The following is an 18,189-nucleotide window of genomic DNA, read 5'->3' on the forward strand; positions in this document are numbered from 1 at the left end:
TTATTAGAAGGATTTTAAAGTAAAAAGGAAATTAATTTAAATTATTTCCAGTGGAAAATAATCTGCTAGTTGGCTAACAGCGGAAAAGTGTTCTTTCATTTTGCCGACCATGCCATGAAGAAAGGTCATCAGGTGGTCCATACAAGGTGTTGTCCCAGTGCAGTTACCATTTAATACAAGCTGAGGATGAAACAACTGATGGTCCACATGCTGGTTGTTTTGAACATTAAAGATAAAGAATTCAATGATGTTGTAAATATTATTTAAATAATTATCATGCACTTTGAGATTTACATCATATCACATTGTTTCAGACATGTTGTTCAAGTGCCCAGCGAGCCATCTCAGATAAATCGAGGTAATTACAATTTTATTAGTGTTTTAGACTTATAAAGTTAATGACTATGTTCAATACAGGGTTAAACGTAATCACTCTGTAGTAGTTGAAATAGTAATACAGTGCTACAATAAGAAGTTCCTCCAAAATCATGTAGAAATATTGAAATTTATAAAATAGAAATTACGACAGTTACCGTTTTCACCATTTAGTTCTGCATTGTTATTGTATACTAATCAAAACTTTTAGTGGCTGCTATCTTGAAACTTTAAAAAGATATTTAAAATTTACAAGAATGAAAGTTCTTTAAAATTGTTTACAATTAAAATGAATATCATTTTAATTAAATCTATGTTGGGAAACAGTTGAGTTACATTTTTTCCACAAATACGATCAGCTCTATCTTGAATCTTTGTTAGTCGAGATTAGCTAATGAACTCATAAAAGGTATTTGCAAATACTATCCTTGTACCAAGTTTAATCATATCAATTAAAATTGATTGTAGTTATTGTGTTCATAAACCTGTATTATATTGCTGTACATGAAAACAATATATAAAAAATTCAGATAATGGTGGTGTTTTAGGTTTTTGGATTTATGACCAGAGAAAATAAAAAAATTCCATCATAAGGTTGAAATCTATAGGTTCATGTAATTAAATCCTTCCGGCTCAGATGGAAGAAGTAGATGTGACAACTGAAATATTATTAATTTTTTCTCATGGTATTTACATGTACTTTAATATGTACTAATATCTTTAAAACTGTGGAAGATTCAAAATATTGCATATAACAAAAAGTGTAGGAAATGTCATTAACATTCCAGAACACTTTTGGAATCACATAATGGAACAAAATGGTGTACCAAGCTTGCCAATGATTTTGGTCGAGATATTCATAAGATCAATTTATGTACCAAGTTTGAACCTGTTTCAGTATTCCTTAACCCAGTTGTTAATAGAAACATTTTTATTGGATGTAAGTAGTATTTCAAGTATTTTAAAGTTGCTAGTTAAATACTATAACTGTAAAGCTCTAAATTAGTTAGAAAATATAATTTACAAAGAAGCAAAATTTGATATCAAATGTCTTTTTTCAGAGAGAGCAACAGAAAGTGATGCGGAGAAGAAGCAAGGGGACATAGATGCCAGAATACGGGCACCAATATATGAATCTTTTAAAGTGTATACTGTAAAATACCGCACAAAAACTGAAGTGCATTTAGGTAATTTTATTTTAGAATACTGTATTAGGACGATAAAACTTTTTGTACCACTAATTTTGTAATTTTCTGGTGTGACCACTTGTTTAGTAACTTATGTAAAACCATGGCATACTGAAAATGCTATGTTTTAATTTCCGGAAAGAATTTTATCTTTTTCCAAGAAGAAGTCGTGATCCATAATTGCACAATATCTTGGGAGAAATCAAGATTTTTTGGCAGGGAATGACAAGCTACATAGGGGGTACACATTGGTGGCAGGGGGGGATTATCGGGATACTAATATTCAATTAGGAAAATACAGAAATTTTAGATGTCAAAGTAGGGTTACCAACTGTATATGAGGATAACTTAAGTTTTTCTGTTCTTTTAAATTATTAACCCTTAAAGCGCCGTAAGCGCATATGCGCGCGAGGATCGACTTTGCTCTGAACGCCGTAAGCGCGTAGACGCGCAATATACTTGTTTTTACTATTTTTCACTGTTAGTTCAGAGTTTCTCCGCTAGACTGTGAGGGGTGTATGTTACAGTAGTGTAGCGGGGCTGTGCCACATCACGTGACAATCTTTGTGTTTAACGATCGATACTGAACCGGTTTTTGTTGAACAGCTGGCAGTTTGGTAGTATTGCTCAACGCCACAAGCGCATTTATGCGTACGTCACTGCCTCGCCGCGCGCCGCCGGGCAGCTCTTGTGTTCTTCATATCCTGTTGAAGCAGTGCGAATAGTTGATCGGTAAACTACTGTGTAGTTTTATCTGTTATATGATCATCTTTTTATGAAAGTTATATATTTATAAACTTTTGTAATAAACAGTTTCTTGAATGGCGATAAAAGTCTTTTTTCCTCGTAGAAATATTTTTACTCCTTATATTTATAATTATGTATTTTAGCTCTTGTTCCGAAATTCTACATTTATGTTTATTTTTTTTATTTAGGCTTGTTTTTACTCCAATAAGTGTTACAATATATTATTTACTTCTATAAACATCTGAAAACCATTTTGTAATTATTATAAAAACAACACCCGTTAGAGGACTAAGAATTTGGAAAATATTTGGTTTTCAAATTTTTGGCATGTAAATTTAATTTTTTATTATAACTTTGTATTAAATATGTAATATACTTATTTTCTAGTTCTATTCTAGTACATATATGCACGCAATGTCATCATTGATATACATATTAATAAAAGGAAACAGTAAGCATTGGGTAAAATTTATAAAGGAGCTGGAACGCTACATAGTAAATCATGTGTATTTTGGTCAATAAATATGATAAAAATATTTTTTTGCAGTTTCTGTTTTATTTTGTTACCTAAAATAAGAAATTAAAATTAGCGTTGAGAAAATCTAATTTTAATTTTTTATAATAAATGAGCGCTAATCCAGAGCTTAGCTGAAACTGTTTGGCGCTTTAAGGGTTAAATTATATATTCTCATTTTGTAGTCAGATGTTTGCTGCATTTTCCAATTCAAAATAAAGACGTTCTTTGTGTTTTGTCACCACCATTAGCCGTTGTGTTTGTTTGATATTAAGCTTTTAGAACAATGGATTTACCTTCTAAAACTGAAGAATGGTTTTACCTATAGACAATGTGTGTGGATGCTCTGTTAAGTTTTTAGTTTGTGTTAGAATGATGTTTTGATATTGTGTTGTTTTTAGTTCAACATGGAATTTTACATTTCTCTTCTTTGTGCAACAAATGTGGTGGCCATTGTCCTTTAGTTGAAGATACGCTGTTATTGTTTTAGACGGGTTTAATATGGTTATGTGAGTTTGTAATATTTAATAAAAATTAGTGACCAGCCTTTTGGAATTTTATATTTTATAGATAGGAACCATCTTGAGGGATGTTTTTTCATTCATCGTTATCAGCACAGGGTTGCCAGAAGTGCTGCTGTAGGCATGCTGATGGCCAGAGGCATAACTTTTAGCCTGTTCAACTACTAATTCCTATTATAAGATTAAAAATAGTTTCAGTCTTACCAGAATTTAATTTTTAACAATTTCCTTTTTGAAAAAAACCAACAGATATTGTGAAGTGACTTTAGTAAACAGTTACCAAATAATTAATAATCCATTAAACACAAATAATAATGTTTCTTTCTCTGTTCTGATAGGAGTGTCTGGTGACAAGGTGGAGATTGACCCAGTGGTGCATCAGCAGCGAGTGAGCGCCAAGCTGTTTGGTAGACACAAGGCTTCTACCCATGACATGGACTCTGTTGTAGCTTGTGACCTGGTGGACACCAAATCAAACAACAGAGCCTCTTTTAGGTATAGCTTCATTCATATATCTTTTCTACCTATGACATGGACTCTGTTGTAGCTTGTGACCTGGTGGACACCAAATCAAACAACAGAGCCTCTTTTAGGTATAGCTTCATTCATATATCTTTTCTACCTATGACATGGACTCTGTTGTAGCTGGTTACCTGATGGACACCAAAACACAATTTTTAAAACTACAATCCTGCATTACGTTAAAATACATTACATTAGCCGGATATATACACAAGTGAACTTTTGACACCAGTGACAAGGCTAGTGATGGTGTGGTTGTTATTGCTATCCCACAATACATAAAGTGCTCTGAGATTCTTACTACTATTCCCCTGGAAGCTGTTTTTATAAATCTTTGTTCTGGCATAATGTGTCATATATATATATATATATATATATATATATATATATATATATATATATATATATAAATTCATAAAAAGAGTTTACCAATATTTGGTTTTTTATTTTCACGTGAAGAGAATACATATTGATATATATATAGTTATATCAATATGTATTCTCTTCATGTGAAAATAAAAAACCAAATATTGGTAAACTCTTTTTATGAATTTTCGTATGTCAGCATACTTCTTCAGAAAACAAAAAGTGTATAAATATTTACAAAATCAAATAATTAAACTAATTAAATAGAAACAAGAAAAAGAACTTAAATAGAATAATAAACAGGGGAAAATACCTCACAGCTGATGTTTCATCATAAGCACCAAAGAGAAAAATATTTTGAAATTAACGAATGTTCAAACCTAAAGGAAATTTTGACCTTAGAACAAGTTGGTGAGCAGTTTTGCTCCTTCTCAAATTAAACCTATTTAAATTTCCGTTGGCATGAAATGTATATATATATATATACCACCTAACAAACCCGCTGATCTTTACAGTGTTTATACCGATTATCTTGAGGAGATCGTCAACTCCCATGGCTTCCATAACATTATCCTGTTAGGTGACTTTAATTTTTCTTACATAGATTGGACCTCTCCAGTTTTTTAATTGGATACCATGTTTGGCCTTACACTGTTGATTTGTATTCCTTACCACAGATGTGTCATACTTGATTTAGTATTCTCCCTTAAAAAAAATATACCTACATGTTGGGATCCTGATCCCCTTCTTCCTGAGGATGATCACCACCACTCACTTCTACGCCAACATCGTCTCGCATAAATGTTAAATTCCACACCAGTGTGAGACGCTGTGACAACACAAAGGTTTTCTAGGGTCTTCAGGGTTTGAACTGGGACAGGACCACTTGTCATTAAAACATAAATGAAACATTCTAGGTTTAATCAACACCATTTTTGACAGTATGAAAAAGAACTCTCCAGTCTCTGGTCTCTCAGTTTTTCCAGTATGGTTTTTCAAGGAGATTATCCATATCATTATTCACAAGAAAATACATCACAGACAGGCAGCTGGTAACAACTTGAATTTTGCTATAACTATAGCAAATTGACAGTAGATCATCTGAGATAAAGACTTTATACTGTCTGTGATGCCTGTTTTAACCAATATACCAACAAGATACAGAATTCTATCCAGGAAACCCCAAGTCATGGTGGAGTTATCTGAAGAATATAAAGGGTACCACCTCCTCTCTGTCTACCATGCATCTAGATACCAACTCATCACATTCTGATATGGGTATTGCAAACATGTTTGCTTACTTCTTTGAATCAGTACATTCTCCAGAAAACAACATTCCATATGTAGGAAAAATTGATTTACCTTATCAGGACGTGGTATTTACCTATTATAAATAAGGAAGATGTATTAAAGGAGGTCAATGCTCTCAAGGGCTCAGGTTCAGATTTCATCCTGCTTTCAATATCTGTGCAGAACTGCTTGATCAACCTCTCTCCCTCCTATACAACAAATCTCTCTTTAGTGGTGTTTTCCCTCACATCTTTAAAATTAGTCATATTGTACTGTCTACAAAAATGGCTCGACCAACGATATTACAAATTATAGACCAATAACCATCTTGCCAGTCTTAGCCAAGGTATTTGAGAGGATAGTACTGACTAAAATCATTTTAAAGGTTGGGAATATGTTACATTTGAGCCAACACGGTTTCTTAGCCAAAAAGTCTACAACCACAAATCTTGTACTATTCCAAACCTACATAACTGTAACCTTTCTCCGAAGACATCTAGTAGATTCTATTGAATTGGATTTTTCAAAGGTTTTTGACAGTCTGCCATTCCATCATGATCCTTACACTTAGGACCTATGTCTTCAGGGGACAATTCCTCAACTGGATTCAGAATTATCTGTGCGGGCATAAACTTCAAGTCAGATACAAGAACAAATTATCCTGCAGTTTACCTGCTTCATCTGGTGTTCCACGAGACTCACATTTCGTACCCATCTTCTTAAATATGTACATAAATGATGTAGTTACTGCTCTCAAACCCAATCATCTACTTTTCACTGACGTTTTTGAAGCTTTTCTTGGATATTTCTACTGTTAATGATGCTGCTCTCCTACAGTAAGGTATCGACTCGGTCGTTTGTTTTAGTGATGAAAACAACATGTCTCTTAACTTTAATAAATGTACTTGCATCACTTTCCATCGCACCACAGACCCAGTTTTATTCAAGTATTGTATCATGGACTCGCTGGTGGTGAGAGTAAAGGATACCAAGGATCTCGAGTGTGACATTTATTATCTGTCTAAGTTGGGAGAAACATATCATAAACACATCTAATAAAACACTTAAAACTCTTGATCTCCTTTTTAAAGTTTCTAAGAATTTTTCAGACCTTTGTGTCTTGTAGACACTTTAGGTTTGCCTGGTTAGACCTCACTTGCAGTATTGTTGTGTGGTGTGGTCCTCTCATCAGCAGTACCTTAGGGATGCTATCAAGAGAGTCCAGAGAAGGTCTGAGACTCGTTGGGGTGCACCTCGGATATAGATATCTGGATGTGCCACTACATAAGATCTCTTCACTACTAAACCTACCATCCCTTGAATCAAGATGTTTCACTAATGATAATTTGTTCTTGCATAAGCTTGTAAACGATGTCCTTGATTTCCCAGTTTTTCTGGAGAAAATCAATTTGAAAATTCCTTCTGGCACCAGATCAAGAGCCCTCTTAGCACCAACAGTTCAATGATAAGACTTCAAGACAAGGTGTTGCATATTACTGGACCACATGGACTTTTCTGCGGCTCCTTGGCAGCCTTCAAAAGAACTCTTCTCACCTTGCAGTGGAGTGCCACAAAGATGACACTGCCCCGTCACTAACCTGTTGATATTTATTTGTTTATTTTACTCTAGTTACCTGTCCCTTATTTATTTAGTAATGTTAACTTGTTTATTAATTTGCTGTAATGGTTTTGATCTGTATGAAATCAAATAAATGAAAGTACTAAAGTTTTTTCTTGATTTTTGAGAGGGAAAAAATAATATATATATATTATTGTCAAACAAAACGCTTTTTACATGATTTTAAATGATGATACATTAATACTTCATGTGTTATCAAATAAGTTTAAGTTTCCTGAAATACAGCCTAAAAATTTAAGCAATACAGATTTAATTTATTCAATTTAATTTAATTTTTTTAACATGTGTAATATAGACTTTACTGAAGTTTTTTATATATCAATTTGTTAATTCAGTAAGCCTATTGTAAAATACCTAAACCATAAGTAAAATGTGGTTAATGAACATAGTATATGGCTATGTTACAAGTAGTAAAGAATTTAACTCAAATTCATTATTGGAAATCTATATAACCTACTATTATATTGTAGCAGAAACATCTCATGATTAACACCTTCATTTCGACATAAGACATGTATCAACTTCAGGACAGTTGCGTTAATAACAAATTACATTTACCACAGTCAGTAGTACTAATTTAGTTTTATAAAAGAGAATCAAAATTAAATGTATGAACGTGAATCAAACTGTGAAGGAATTGGTCCATTCTAAATGTGTGGTTAGTTCTGGTTTGTTTGTCTGTTCTAAATGAATGTTTCAGTAAAAATATCAGTTTTTGTAAGGATTATTTGATATTGATACATCTGCTTTTGAGTGATATTGTTGTCTATCAAGTCAATATATGATAATGAGTTTCCGCTGTGTAATATCAAATTTTCAACAACCCATACGTTTGGCATATTTTATAAACTTGTATGTACTTTAAATTATATAGTACAGATAATTGAGATAGTTGTGATGAATGTTGTAGACTTGTATACGATAACACTGCACTATCAACCAGCCTGGACAGCAGTGGAAGTTCTACACCTTCTTTCAAGCACCATGACTTTGAAGCTACTGCCGAAGTCGCAAACCTAATTGTACAGAAAATTAACCATATACTAGAACTAAAGCCCTCAACGAGGCGAAAAGAATATCTCACCTTAAGAGAACACAAATCGCATAGAAGAAAAAGTTTTCATCTTGGACCTAGATGATTAGAGCTAGTCATTATAGGATTGTAAGTAGTGTACTATACCTCGCTCGTCTACGTTAATAGTGACAATTTAATTTATTTGTATTCAAAGATAATATTATTTACTATTTATACATATGTACCATTTTACATTTTATTTTAGAATCGGAGTAATGTTATTGTTTTAAAATATACTAAGTGAAATTATATTTATTGAAAACAAAAATAATATGGTTTGATCATTAATATTTAAAAAATGAGTTCTATAATTTACTGAGTAAATTAATTGCTATTGAATAAATTATTTGGTTTGATTTGTATATTTGTTCCCTTGTTCATAACCGTTTTTATGTGTCTATCAAAATAAATTTTGTCAACCATCTAAAGAAAAATAAATCAGAATGTTCATCATAGAAATGGCAATTAATTGATGGGCAGATATGTTTATTTGATTTTAATGGGTTCCATCCTATAATAGTCCAAATATTGAAGATTTCAAAATATTGTGCATGTACCGTTTGTTTAAAATTTTATGCACACTGAAGGGATCTTGAAAACTATAAAAGATATAGCAAAGATTAAATGGACAAGAGTTGTGTGTCCAACAAAACCAACAAATTAATGTGGTCAAGTTGATTATTGGTTGTGTTGTTCACTCTCTGCACTCAAAAAACTGTTTTCTTTGCTGTATCTCTTATTGTTTCCAACATCCCTTCACTGTGCATAAAATTTGGGACACACAGTAATAAGGCAGTTGTATGATGATAAACTTACAGGATGCAAAGTATCTTTAAAAAACTGATAATTTAGAAAATGTACTGGAAATTGAAAACACAATTATTCATTTTTAATTTTGCATCTCAAACAATAATGAATTGACATGTAGAAATAAAGTGGTAATAAAATTAAAACCAGTTTTATTTCAAGGTTTTAGTAGTATATAAAATTTAGTTTGATCAAAAATTGAACACTGCAGCAGTGTTGTATAAATATTATATTTTTAAATAAATTGTCATTTAACTGCTTAAAAAAACATTGAAGTTTTCTATACTTTAAAACCGACATACACAGGAAAGGAAGCAAGAAACAACAGAACTTCCATGTCACTAAATACACTACAGCTTATGACTGAAATCACAGGAGATACATGTTTAGTAGTTATCATTTTTTAGGTTAAATGTAAGAAAGGGCCATGTGGCCTTAATTTCACCTTTGTATTCATGTATAAATAAAGAAATTATTCATTCATTCAAAAAAGACTAAACCAGGAAAGCACAGATCTGATACATGCTTAGAACCATGACAGTGTCCTTCTGAAGCCATTAATCTACATTAGTCTCCAGATACAAAGAAAAACTGCTTATCAGAAGGCATGGCACTGGGAGCTTTGTGTGGGTGCAATGTGAGAATGTCACTCACAAGAGTATTCTAAAATTTACCTGATTAATATTAAGGAGACCTCACGAATCATTGAAAATAATGCCATGGTCGTCTCATCAAGAGGGTTAAAACCTGTCAGGAAGGTATTATGTGATAGTACTCTAGGTAAAAAAAATTATTGGGGTATGTGGATCTCCCTTAATGGTGGAATTATGTCAAATCAAATATGACAGAGAACCCTTTCTTGCCTACTTTGACTGATAGAAGTTCAAAAAGAGAAAGATCCTTTCTTTATGCAACACATAGATAATGCCCACTATTCTTCATGGTACCTATATTGGGGTCTCTGCAGGACAGAAGGCGGGTTTAATCCCCATACTTAACTATCCTGAATATTCTTTCACACCAGAAGCTCTTATAGGGGTAAAGACAGTGAGAGGTTTTCTTTATTGTCTTGTCTTAATTAGGAGAAAACTGCATAGGCGATTTAAAACTAAAATGTTTTAGTGATGCTTGAACCACATTAAATGCTTTTACACGAGTTTACTGTGATAGTGACAGCAGCATTGCAAATACTGCTAGTATAAACATAAATTCAGTAGAAATTTCAATAAAGTCAAGTGTATAACCAGGAATTGGCATGTCCCAAAGTGTACCACTAATCTAAATTTCTACTTCAGCTATGAGCTGAGTCTATATTTGTGCTTTTTGTAAAATTATGCTAAGATATGGAATTTATTTATTTGTTACTAAATTGAAAAATGGAGTCACAAGAAATTAAGAAGAATATGTCAATTTTTGTGCTTAAAATACACATTGGCAGAAGATATCTCTTACTAATCATTGGTTAGTTAAATGAAGAATAATATTATGAGACATCGTCAACAAAAATATACATCTATTATTTAGAGAAAAATGGAACGAATATAGAATTTTATAAACTTTTATGTCGTATTTGATGATTATCTAGAGTATCGTATGACAATACAACGAATCAAACTATTACTCAACTCACAAAACAAGGTGACATTCAATTGCCTGTTCAGAAGTTCAAATTGTTGCATTAACAACTGAAGAGGATGCAGACAGTAATTATCCTAACAGGTATTTGACAAAAAAATAAGCCTTGTGTGGTTGTAGATAGAAATGAACATTTTAATTTTACTTGCAAGATTAGAAATATCAGATAATCAACCTTTGTTTTTCCATAAGCTTGATGACTCCATAACAACTCCACTTCTGTACACTAAATTTCTGGATTAATTTTTTGTGTTTTATACAAATTCAGCAGTTGTTGATCATAGGTTAAAATTTAATGTTGAATAGAAGCAAGTTGTTGATGGGAGAAAAATTAACTTTAAAATGTTTTGCTTCAAAAACACAGACTAAAATGGACTATTATACAGGTAAGTGTGACAAAGAAGTAAAATCCGGTTCCTCAATCAAAATACCCTTTCTATCCTATAGTCGTAATTGGTCTAATCCTAAAACATCTTATGGTCAAATTCCCAAATGACGACCAAGCAATTCATTGTTTTTCAGTTTGTAGTGATAATGTTGTGAATAATTAATATTTTCTATAATTCTCATAAATTGTGTTGAAATTAATTGTAGATTAATGTGATGCCATTATACATATATACATGGCTACTCCTAGCATTTCTAGACGGTTTGAATAATTGAAACAAACATTTAAGGATCTTTGTAGGTTAATGAGACTTACTTTTAGACATAAAAATGTGGGTGGGTGTACCCCAACTAAAAATTTTCAAATGGCAACCCTTCACATGTAAACACATTGTTGGAAAAAGAGATAAAAAACTAAACATACTGGAAGTCTCTATTTATGACCGTTCCAAGAATGGCGAAAAATTGGGTTTTCTGCTTTTAACAAACGGATTTAAAATTATGTTTTCTGCTATTAGCAAACGGATTTATTTACAGGAAACTAGGCTTGTGGGATTTCTTGGGTCAAGATATGCTTGCCTGATATAGACAATGTACTTTATACTAACAATATCATTAAGACGTGTTCCAGAGTCGAAACAGTAAGTGAAATGTTGTTAGGTGAGAGGTCAAGTCAAGGTTCATCATTCCATGAGAAGAACTATCTAGCGTATAGAAGCGTGGTCTTTCAGCTAACACTGAATTTTCCTCTTCATAACTCCTGGGCTGTCTTTAAAGTGTTCTGACAGCTTGTTGAACATCAACATGTTCATTGTTTCATGTGATGGATTTTTTTCTTAAATAGGGCTGTTCTGTGGACTTGTAGATTGTAAGCTTTTCTGGGTAATGCCTGTGCAGGTGTTTGCTATGGATGATCCTTGGTTATGCAGTATACAATTGTTTCCAGGATGTAAATGAATGTTACTAACAGTATTTTCCAGTTTTTGAAAATGTGTCTGCAGCTCTCACAAGGTCCGATTTTAGACATTAGTCTTATTGCCTTTTTTCTCCATTACCAAAACTCTGTGGAGATTGTCATCTGAAGAGGCACTCCAAACTGCTACTACATAATGCAGGAGGCTTTCAAATAACACGTGGTATGCTTTTTTATTGCAAATTGTGCTGAGTTAAGCTTTAGATAGAGGCTATCTATCTTATGTGGTTTTACTAGCGTATGTTCTCATCAAGAATTACGTCGAGATGTTTAATTTTATCAGCTGCTTGGATGTTGGCCAGTTCAGTTACAAGTGTCTTTTTACTGCTTAGAATCATTTGTTTTGTTTTTTCTCGTTGAGAACAAGTTAGTTTTTCATTTTATATTCTTGACTACTGTTGAAAGCTATGTGTGTTTTAATTTCCAGTTGTTCAGTATTTCCATTTGCTACAATAATAATAATAATAATAAAATCTTTGTTGCATCAGACAATATATCATTGTATCGTAATTGTCAAAATATGACCAACATTAGAACAGCCAGCAGAACAGTGTCATCTGCGTACATGATCATTTTACAATATTCCCTAAAGTGGTCTGGGAAGTCATTTATAAATAGAATGAACCAGTTGTTCAGTACTTCCATAGCAGAACAGTGTCATTTGCATAAATTATCATTTTACAATATTCCCTAAAATGGTCTGGGAAGTCATTTATAAACAGAATGAACAAAATTGGTCCAAGAATCGAGCCTTGCGGGATCCCTCTTTTGCTGGTAGAAGATGGGATTGTACTGCCTCGATTGTTTCTTTTAGTTTCACTACTTTTCTCCATCCTTTGAGATAGCTTGCAAAACAATTGAGTGCTGTTTGTCAGTATGCGTTCATGTCCAAGGCAACGAAAAGCCTAAATGAGATTGAGGTACAAGGTGGTTGCCAATTTCCATGTTGTCAATGATATACTCAAGAAGATCAATAATTGGAGTTGTGATATATTTTCCAGAAATAAATCCATGTTGCTTGTTAGTTAGTAATTGCTTAACTGTTAGATACTTTAAAGAGTCTACTAGAATAACTTTTTCAATAAGTCATGGAATTGTTGGGAGAAGGGAGATTGGCCTATAGTTAGCAACGTATTAGGGTCACCCTGTTTAAATTTTGGCTATTTTTTATTTGGACGGGAAAGTGCCTTTTTCAATGGGTAAATTCATGATTCTTACAAGGCATTTTAAATCAATCAATCAATCAAAATGCTTTATTTACAATTTCATCAAGAAAATGTAATGGCGTCAAAATACAGAATTGTCTTCATGCTTCTTGCTTTACAAAATTAGTAGGTTTGTGTCATGGTGAAGAATTCCTCCAATGTGTATAGCGGTCGTTCCACCAGCCAGTCCTGTAGTTGTCTCTTCAGTTGTTGGGTGTTCAGGTTCTTCAGTGATTCTGGTAGTGCATTATACAGTTTACGTCCGATGTACGACGGCTTCTTGCTGTACTGTGTAGTGTGGTGTAGTGGAAGTATGTAGTCTTTTGCTCGTCTCGTGTTGTAGTGGTGGATATTCTCCCCTCGTCTGTAGTCCTGCTGGTGTGTGTGGGTAACAACAGTGTGGATATAGAGACTTATCACTGTTAGAATTCCTAGTGCTTTGAAAGATTCTCTACAACCTCTCTGTTGGTTTTAGATCAGCAAGTGTTTCTTATTGCTTTCTTTTGTAGGACTAGGATTCTATTTAGGTTTTGTTTTGGTTGTGCCACCCCACACTATCAAACCATACCTAATGTGGGATTCAATCAAGGCGTAGTAGGCTGCTTTTGCTATATCGAGTCCTCCAATCCACTTCATTCTTCTCACAACAAAAACTCCTGATGCCAGCTTCTTGCTCAAATAATTGACATGAGTAGTCCAGGAAAGATCAGAGTCTATGGTAACTCCCAGTAATTTGGCTTCTTTTTCTACCAAGAGATCAGGAATTTTTGGTATATCTCGTCCAGTCGCCTACTAAAGTTTATGCAGGTTGTCTTTTTTGGATTTATTACCAGGTCGTTTTTTGGAGACAGTAGTGAAGTGTTTCTTGCGTTGATGATATTATGTCAGAGTGGAGCTCTTCAGCAGTATTTGTGGTTAGAAGGAGAGTATGTCATCGGCATACATTACAGAGTTATAATTTATGGAATTTGGAAAATCATTGGTAAAAAGGACAAACAGAAAAGGGCCCAAAACTGAGCCTTGTGGTACTCCTCTATTTGAGGGTTGAAAGGTGGATTTGAAGGATGTCTTCTTACCATTTGTTGATGTTTGTAATTCTACAAGCTGTTGGCGTCCTTCTAGGTAACTCGCTATCCAGTTCCCCGACCCTCCCCTGACACCCAGAGTTGCCAGTTTAGTTAGAATGAGGTCGTGTCCCAAGCAGTCGAAAGCTTTGCTATAGTCAACCATAACAGCTGCTACAAGTTTGTTGTCCTCCAGCTGATCTGTGACAAATTCAACTAGGCCTGACTAATGCACTTAGTGTTGATCTTCCTTTTAAGAAGCCGTGCTGATGTTTTGTTAGCAGCTCTTGGTTTTGCAGATGTTCAGTCATCCTTTTGATTGCAATTTTTTCTATTATTTTTGAAAATGTGGATATCAATGAAATTGGCCGATAGTTCTCTAATTTTGTAGTTGTTCCAGTCTTGTGTTTTAGGTAAATCTTCGATAATTTTAGTAATGATGGGAAGTGTCCTTGTTCAAATGATTTATTTATCACAGCAGCAAGGGGGGCAGCGAGTTTGTTCAGCACAATGCTTGACAGCCTTGGATGGTACCCTCATCCCAAACCACATGATAATTTTGATTTGAGAGAGCTAATTATTTCTAAAACTTCTTTTTCATTAGTTGGAGCAAAGTTGAACACTTCGATGTATTGCCTAATGGGAGGGTTTTGAATTGACTGCGGGACATAATGCAGATCATTTCTGTTTTTTTTTATCAGTGTATTTTTCTGCTACTTCTGCAAAAAATTTATTTAGGTTTTCAGCAATCAACGAGGGATTGTTTTCAAATGTACCATTTATTTCCATTTGAAGAGGTGTTACACTTGGATTTTTAGCCTGCTTCTCTGAGTTTATTATGGTCCACAGTGCTTTTGATTTATTGTCGGATTTATTTATGTATTCTGTTGCTGCAGTACGTTTAAGGTTTCTAAGCTTGAGGTCGTAGTCTTTTTTCTTAGTGATCATTTCAGCCTTATCTGCAGCATTGCCAGTTACTTCATATTTCCGAAAGGCCCCGAGAAAAAATTTCTTTCAATCTCCTGGCTTCTTCATCGTACATGCCATTTTGCTTAGATCTTTTTTTGGTTCTTGATTTCTTATTTGGGCAAGTTAAGTCCAGATTCAGCCCTTACATTCCTGTAAAAGGCATTGTACATTTCTTTAGCATCAGGCTCATTATACACACAGCTCCAGTCTACTTTCATAAGCTCCGTTTTAAGATTTTGAAGATTTTGTTTACTGAAATTTCTTCTGTGTTCACTCACTGATGTTTGTGGGATTTTACTTTCTAGGTGTAAAAGACATTGTTGGCCTGTGTGATCTGATAAGCCTGTTTGAAAAATATTGAATTTGACAGTTGAAATTGGGCCATGTTAGTGCATATGCAGTCTATAGATGATTTGCAAGTGTTAGTTATGCGTGTTTCTGGAGAGGGAGGCGTATTATTCCATGACTTAGCAGCTCTTCTTCAAAATGTTGGTTTTCTGGGATTGTCAGTTAGTCTGTCAAAATTAACGTCACCCATTAAAAGTATTGGATTTGTCTCTGCTCGAATATTTTCCAGGATACTAGCTATCATCTCGATTGCTTGTTTTACTTTGTCCTCCTGGAGGTCTATAAACTCCCAATATATGTAGTGATTGTTTGTTTAATTTTGATCTTTATCAAGGCTGCTGCTTCACACACTAATTCTATGCAGTAGTTGGCAATATCCGCTGCTTCTCCCTCAATGCCTGATGTTTCCTTCAGATATATCGCAACTCCTCCAAGTTTATGAATTGCCCTCTGCTGAAAAGCTGTAATTAGTTTATATCCATGAATTGATATTGAGCGTAGATTATCTTGATTTAGCCCATGTTCAGTTAATATCAGTACTGTTGGGCGCAACTGGTTCAGAAAGTGATTTAAAGCCTCTCAACTTTTTTAGACAGTCCCCTTATATTCTGGTGGAAAATTGAGATTTCTGAGGCTGAGTCCTTTTTTTCAGAGTGGAGTTGATGAAAATCCTGTGGTTTTGTATGTTTTTTGTGTCTTTCCTGTTTTTGGTTGGCAGTTTTCTAAAAAAGCGTTTTCATTTTTTGAGGCGACTTCCATATTGATATATATTTGTGGGGGTTGACTTTGGTTAGAAAAGTTTTTACTGATGGGTTTATTTTGCGTTGCTGGGTTTGAAAATGGTCATTTTCTGAGCATCCCTTGAGGGCTTCAAGTTCTCTAGTTACAAACTCCTCAAGGGTTTCTCCACTTGGGAGGATTTTAGCACTCAGTGGTGGTTTTTTCTCTCTTCTGATCCCTTCAATTAATCCTTCATTTACAGTAATCCTTCTCAAGCCTGTTTCTACATTGGCAGGTTCTTCATGCCGAGCTTTGTTTTTGGCTACTTGGAGAGATACACTGAAATGGTTCCTCTCCTTCCCAGTTTGTTTTTTGCTCTTACTTATGTTATGGTTTTTTAGAACAAGGAAGACTCTTTGCAGTGGGTGTACTTTGTGTGAGTGCTGGTGGTGTTGCAGGGTATGTTTGTTCACCTTGCTTAAGCAGTTTTTCTTGCAAAGTTACCACAGAGCAATTCTAGTTGGTCTTGTCGAATCTTCAGTTGAGTCAGCTCAATTAATAGAGAGGCAGAGTAGTTGGGAACATAAAATTCTGAGTAATCTGTTTGTGTTTCTGAAGCGCTAGTGAGTTTAGGTGTCTGAGGTAGGCCCGTTTTGTCCAGATCTCTTTGTCCAGATTTTTTCTCTTTTGAGATTAAGGATTATTTGTTCTAGTTCTAATATTTTATTTGCTTGTTCATCAAAATGAGAGTCTGTCTTGTGTCGTGATCCTCGTAAAAGTTCTGTAGTTCTTGTCTATTTTTGGTTTTCCTTTGCGATCTGGGCTATAGCTTCTTGTAGTTTTCTTCCCGATTCTTCAATTTTTTGTAGGTATTTTTCCTCGGCTTCAGTTCGATCTTCCAGTGTTTGCCTCCAGTTCAGCAAGTTTAGCCTCCAGCGCTGAGTTTCGGGTGCTTAGGTCCTCCAGCATCCTTTTTCAGCTCTCCAAGTTTTTCAGCCAAAAGAAGACTGCCCACCTCTGCTGCCCAATGCCAGAGATGTCTCAAGATCATCCTTCCTCTTGTCCCTCTTGATCTTTTACCTTTGTTTTTACAGCACTCAAGCTCAGCTCCAGATCAGATATAACTGTGTTTCTATTTTCCTTGACCTTGTGGTATCCTGATGGGCTGAGTGTCTTAAAATGTGGGACGTTGTTCTGCTTCTCCTATTGCCACAAAGGTTAATTCTGACATAGAGCCGTTTTGGGCAGTCATTGAGGTCTTACAATTTTCACATGTCCATGTTTTTATTTCATCTTGGGTCAATTTTTTTAGGTGCTTGTCAGATATATTCACACAGCCACCATGGTACCACTGGCTACAGGACCCAGTACATATTATACCGGAGTATCTTACCCCGATACTGCAAACACCACAGGGGTATTTGGACGTTTCCGAATTCGTTTTTTTGCATGTTAAAAGTTCTTTGTGACAGGGGAGTTCAGAAAACAGTAATGATAAAAGTTGATCAGTTTGATTTAATTCTGTTTGGCTGGTTCAGAATCTGTCAGTTTTATAAAAATGGTTTCATTGAGGAAGAAATTATCAGTATTAAATAAAAATAATAGAATTATTAATAAAATTATTAATAAAATTGATCAGTTTGTTTTAATTCTGTTTGGCTGGTTCAGAATCTGTCAGTTTACAAAAATGGTTCCTTGAAAGAAGAAATTATCAGTATTAATAAAAATTATTAATACAAATTGATCAGTTTGTTTTAATTCTGTTTGGCTGGTTCAGAATTTGTCAGTGTATTAAAATGACAGCAATTTTATGAAAGAAAGGGTTTCCCTCTTCAAACTTCTTGT

At 34.2% G+C, this 18,189-nt stretch overlaps 1 protein-coding gene across 1 annotated transcript in view; it reads left to right on the forward strand.

Annotated features, from left to right (window-relative positions):
- Positions 1–8,598, forward strand: part of LOC124360571 (target of rapamycin complex 2 subunit MAPKAP1) — a 30,575-nt gene extending 21,977 nt beyond the window's left edge. The window contains exons 6-9 of the mRNA XM_046814298.1: positions 315–358; positions 1,437–1,562; positions 3,683–3,839; positions 8,072–8,598. Of these exons, the coding sequence (XP_046670254.1) occupies positions 315–358; positions 1,437–1,562; positions 3,683–3,839; positions 8,072–8,300 (556 nt within the window). The 3' untranslated portion in view covers positions 8,301–8,598. The remainder of the gene's footprint in view (positions 1–314; positions 359–1,436; positions 1,563–3,682; positions 3,840–8,071) is intronic.
- Positions 8,599–18,189: the final 9,591 nt, after the last annotated feature.

Source organism: Homalodisca vitripennis, chromosome 4 (assembly GCF_021130785.1).
Source record: "Homalodisca vitripennis isolate AUS2020 chromosome 4, UT_GWSS_2.1, whole genome shotgun sequence".
NCBI lineage: Eukaryota > Metazoa > Arthropoda > Insecta > Hemiptera > Cicadellidae > Homalodisca > Homalodisca vitripennis.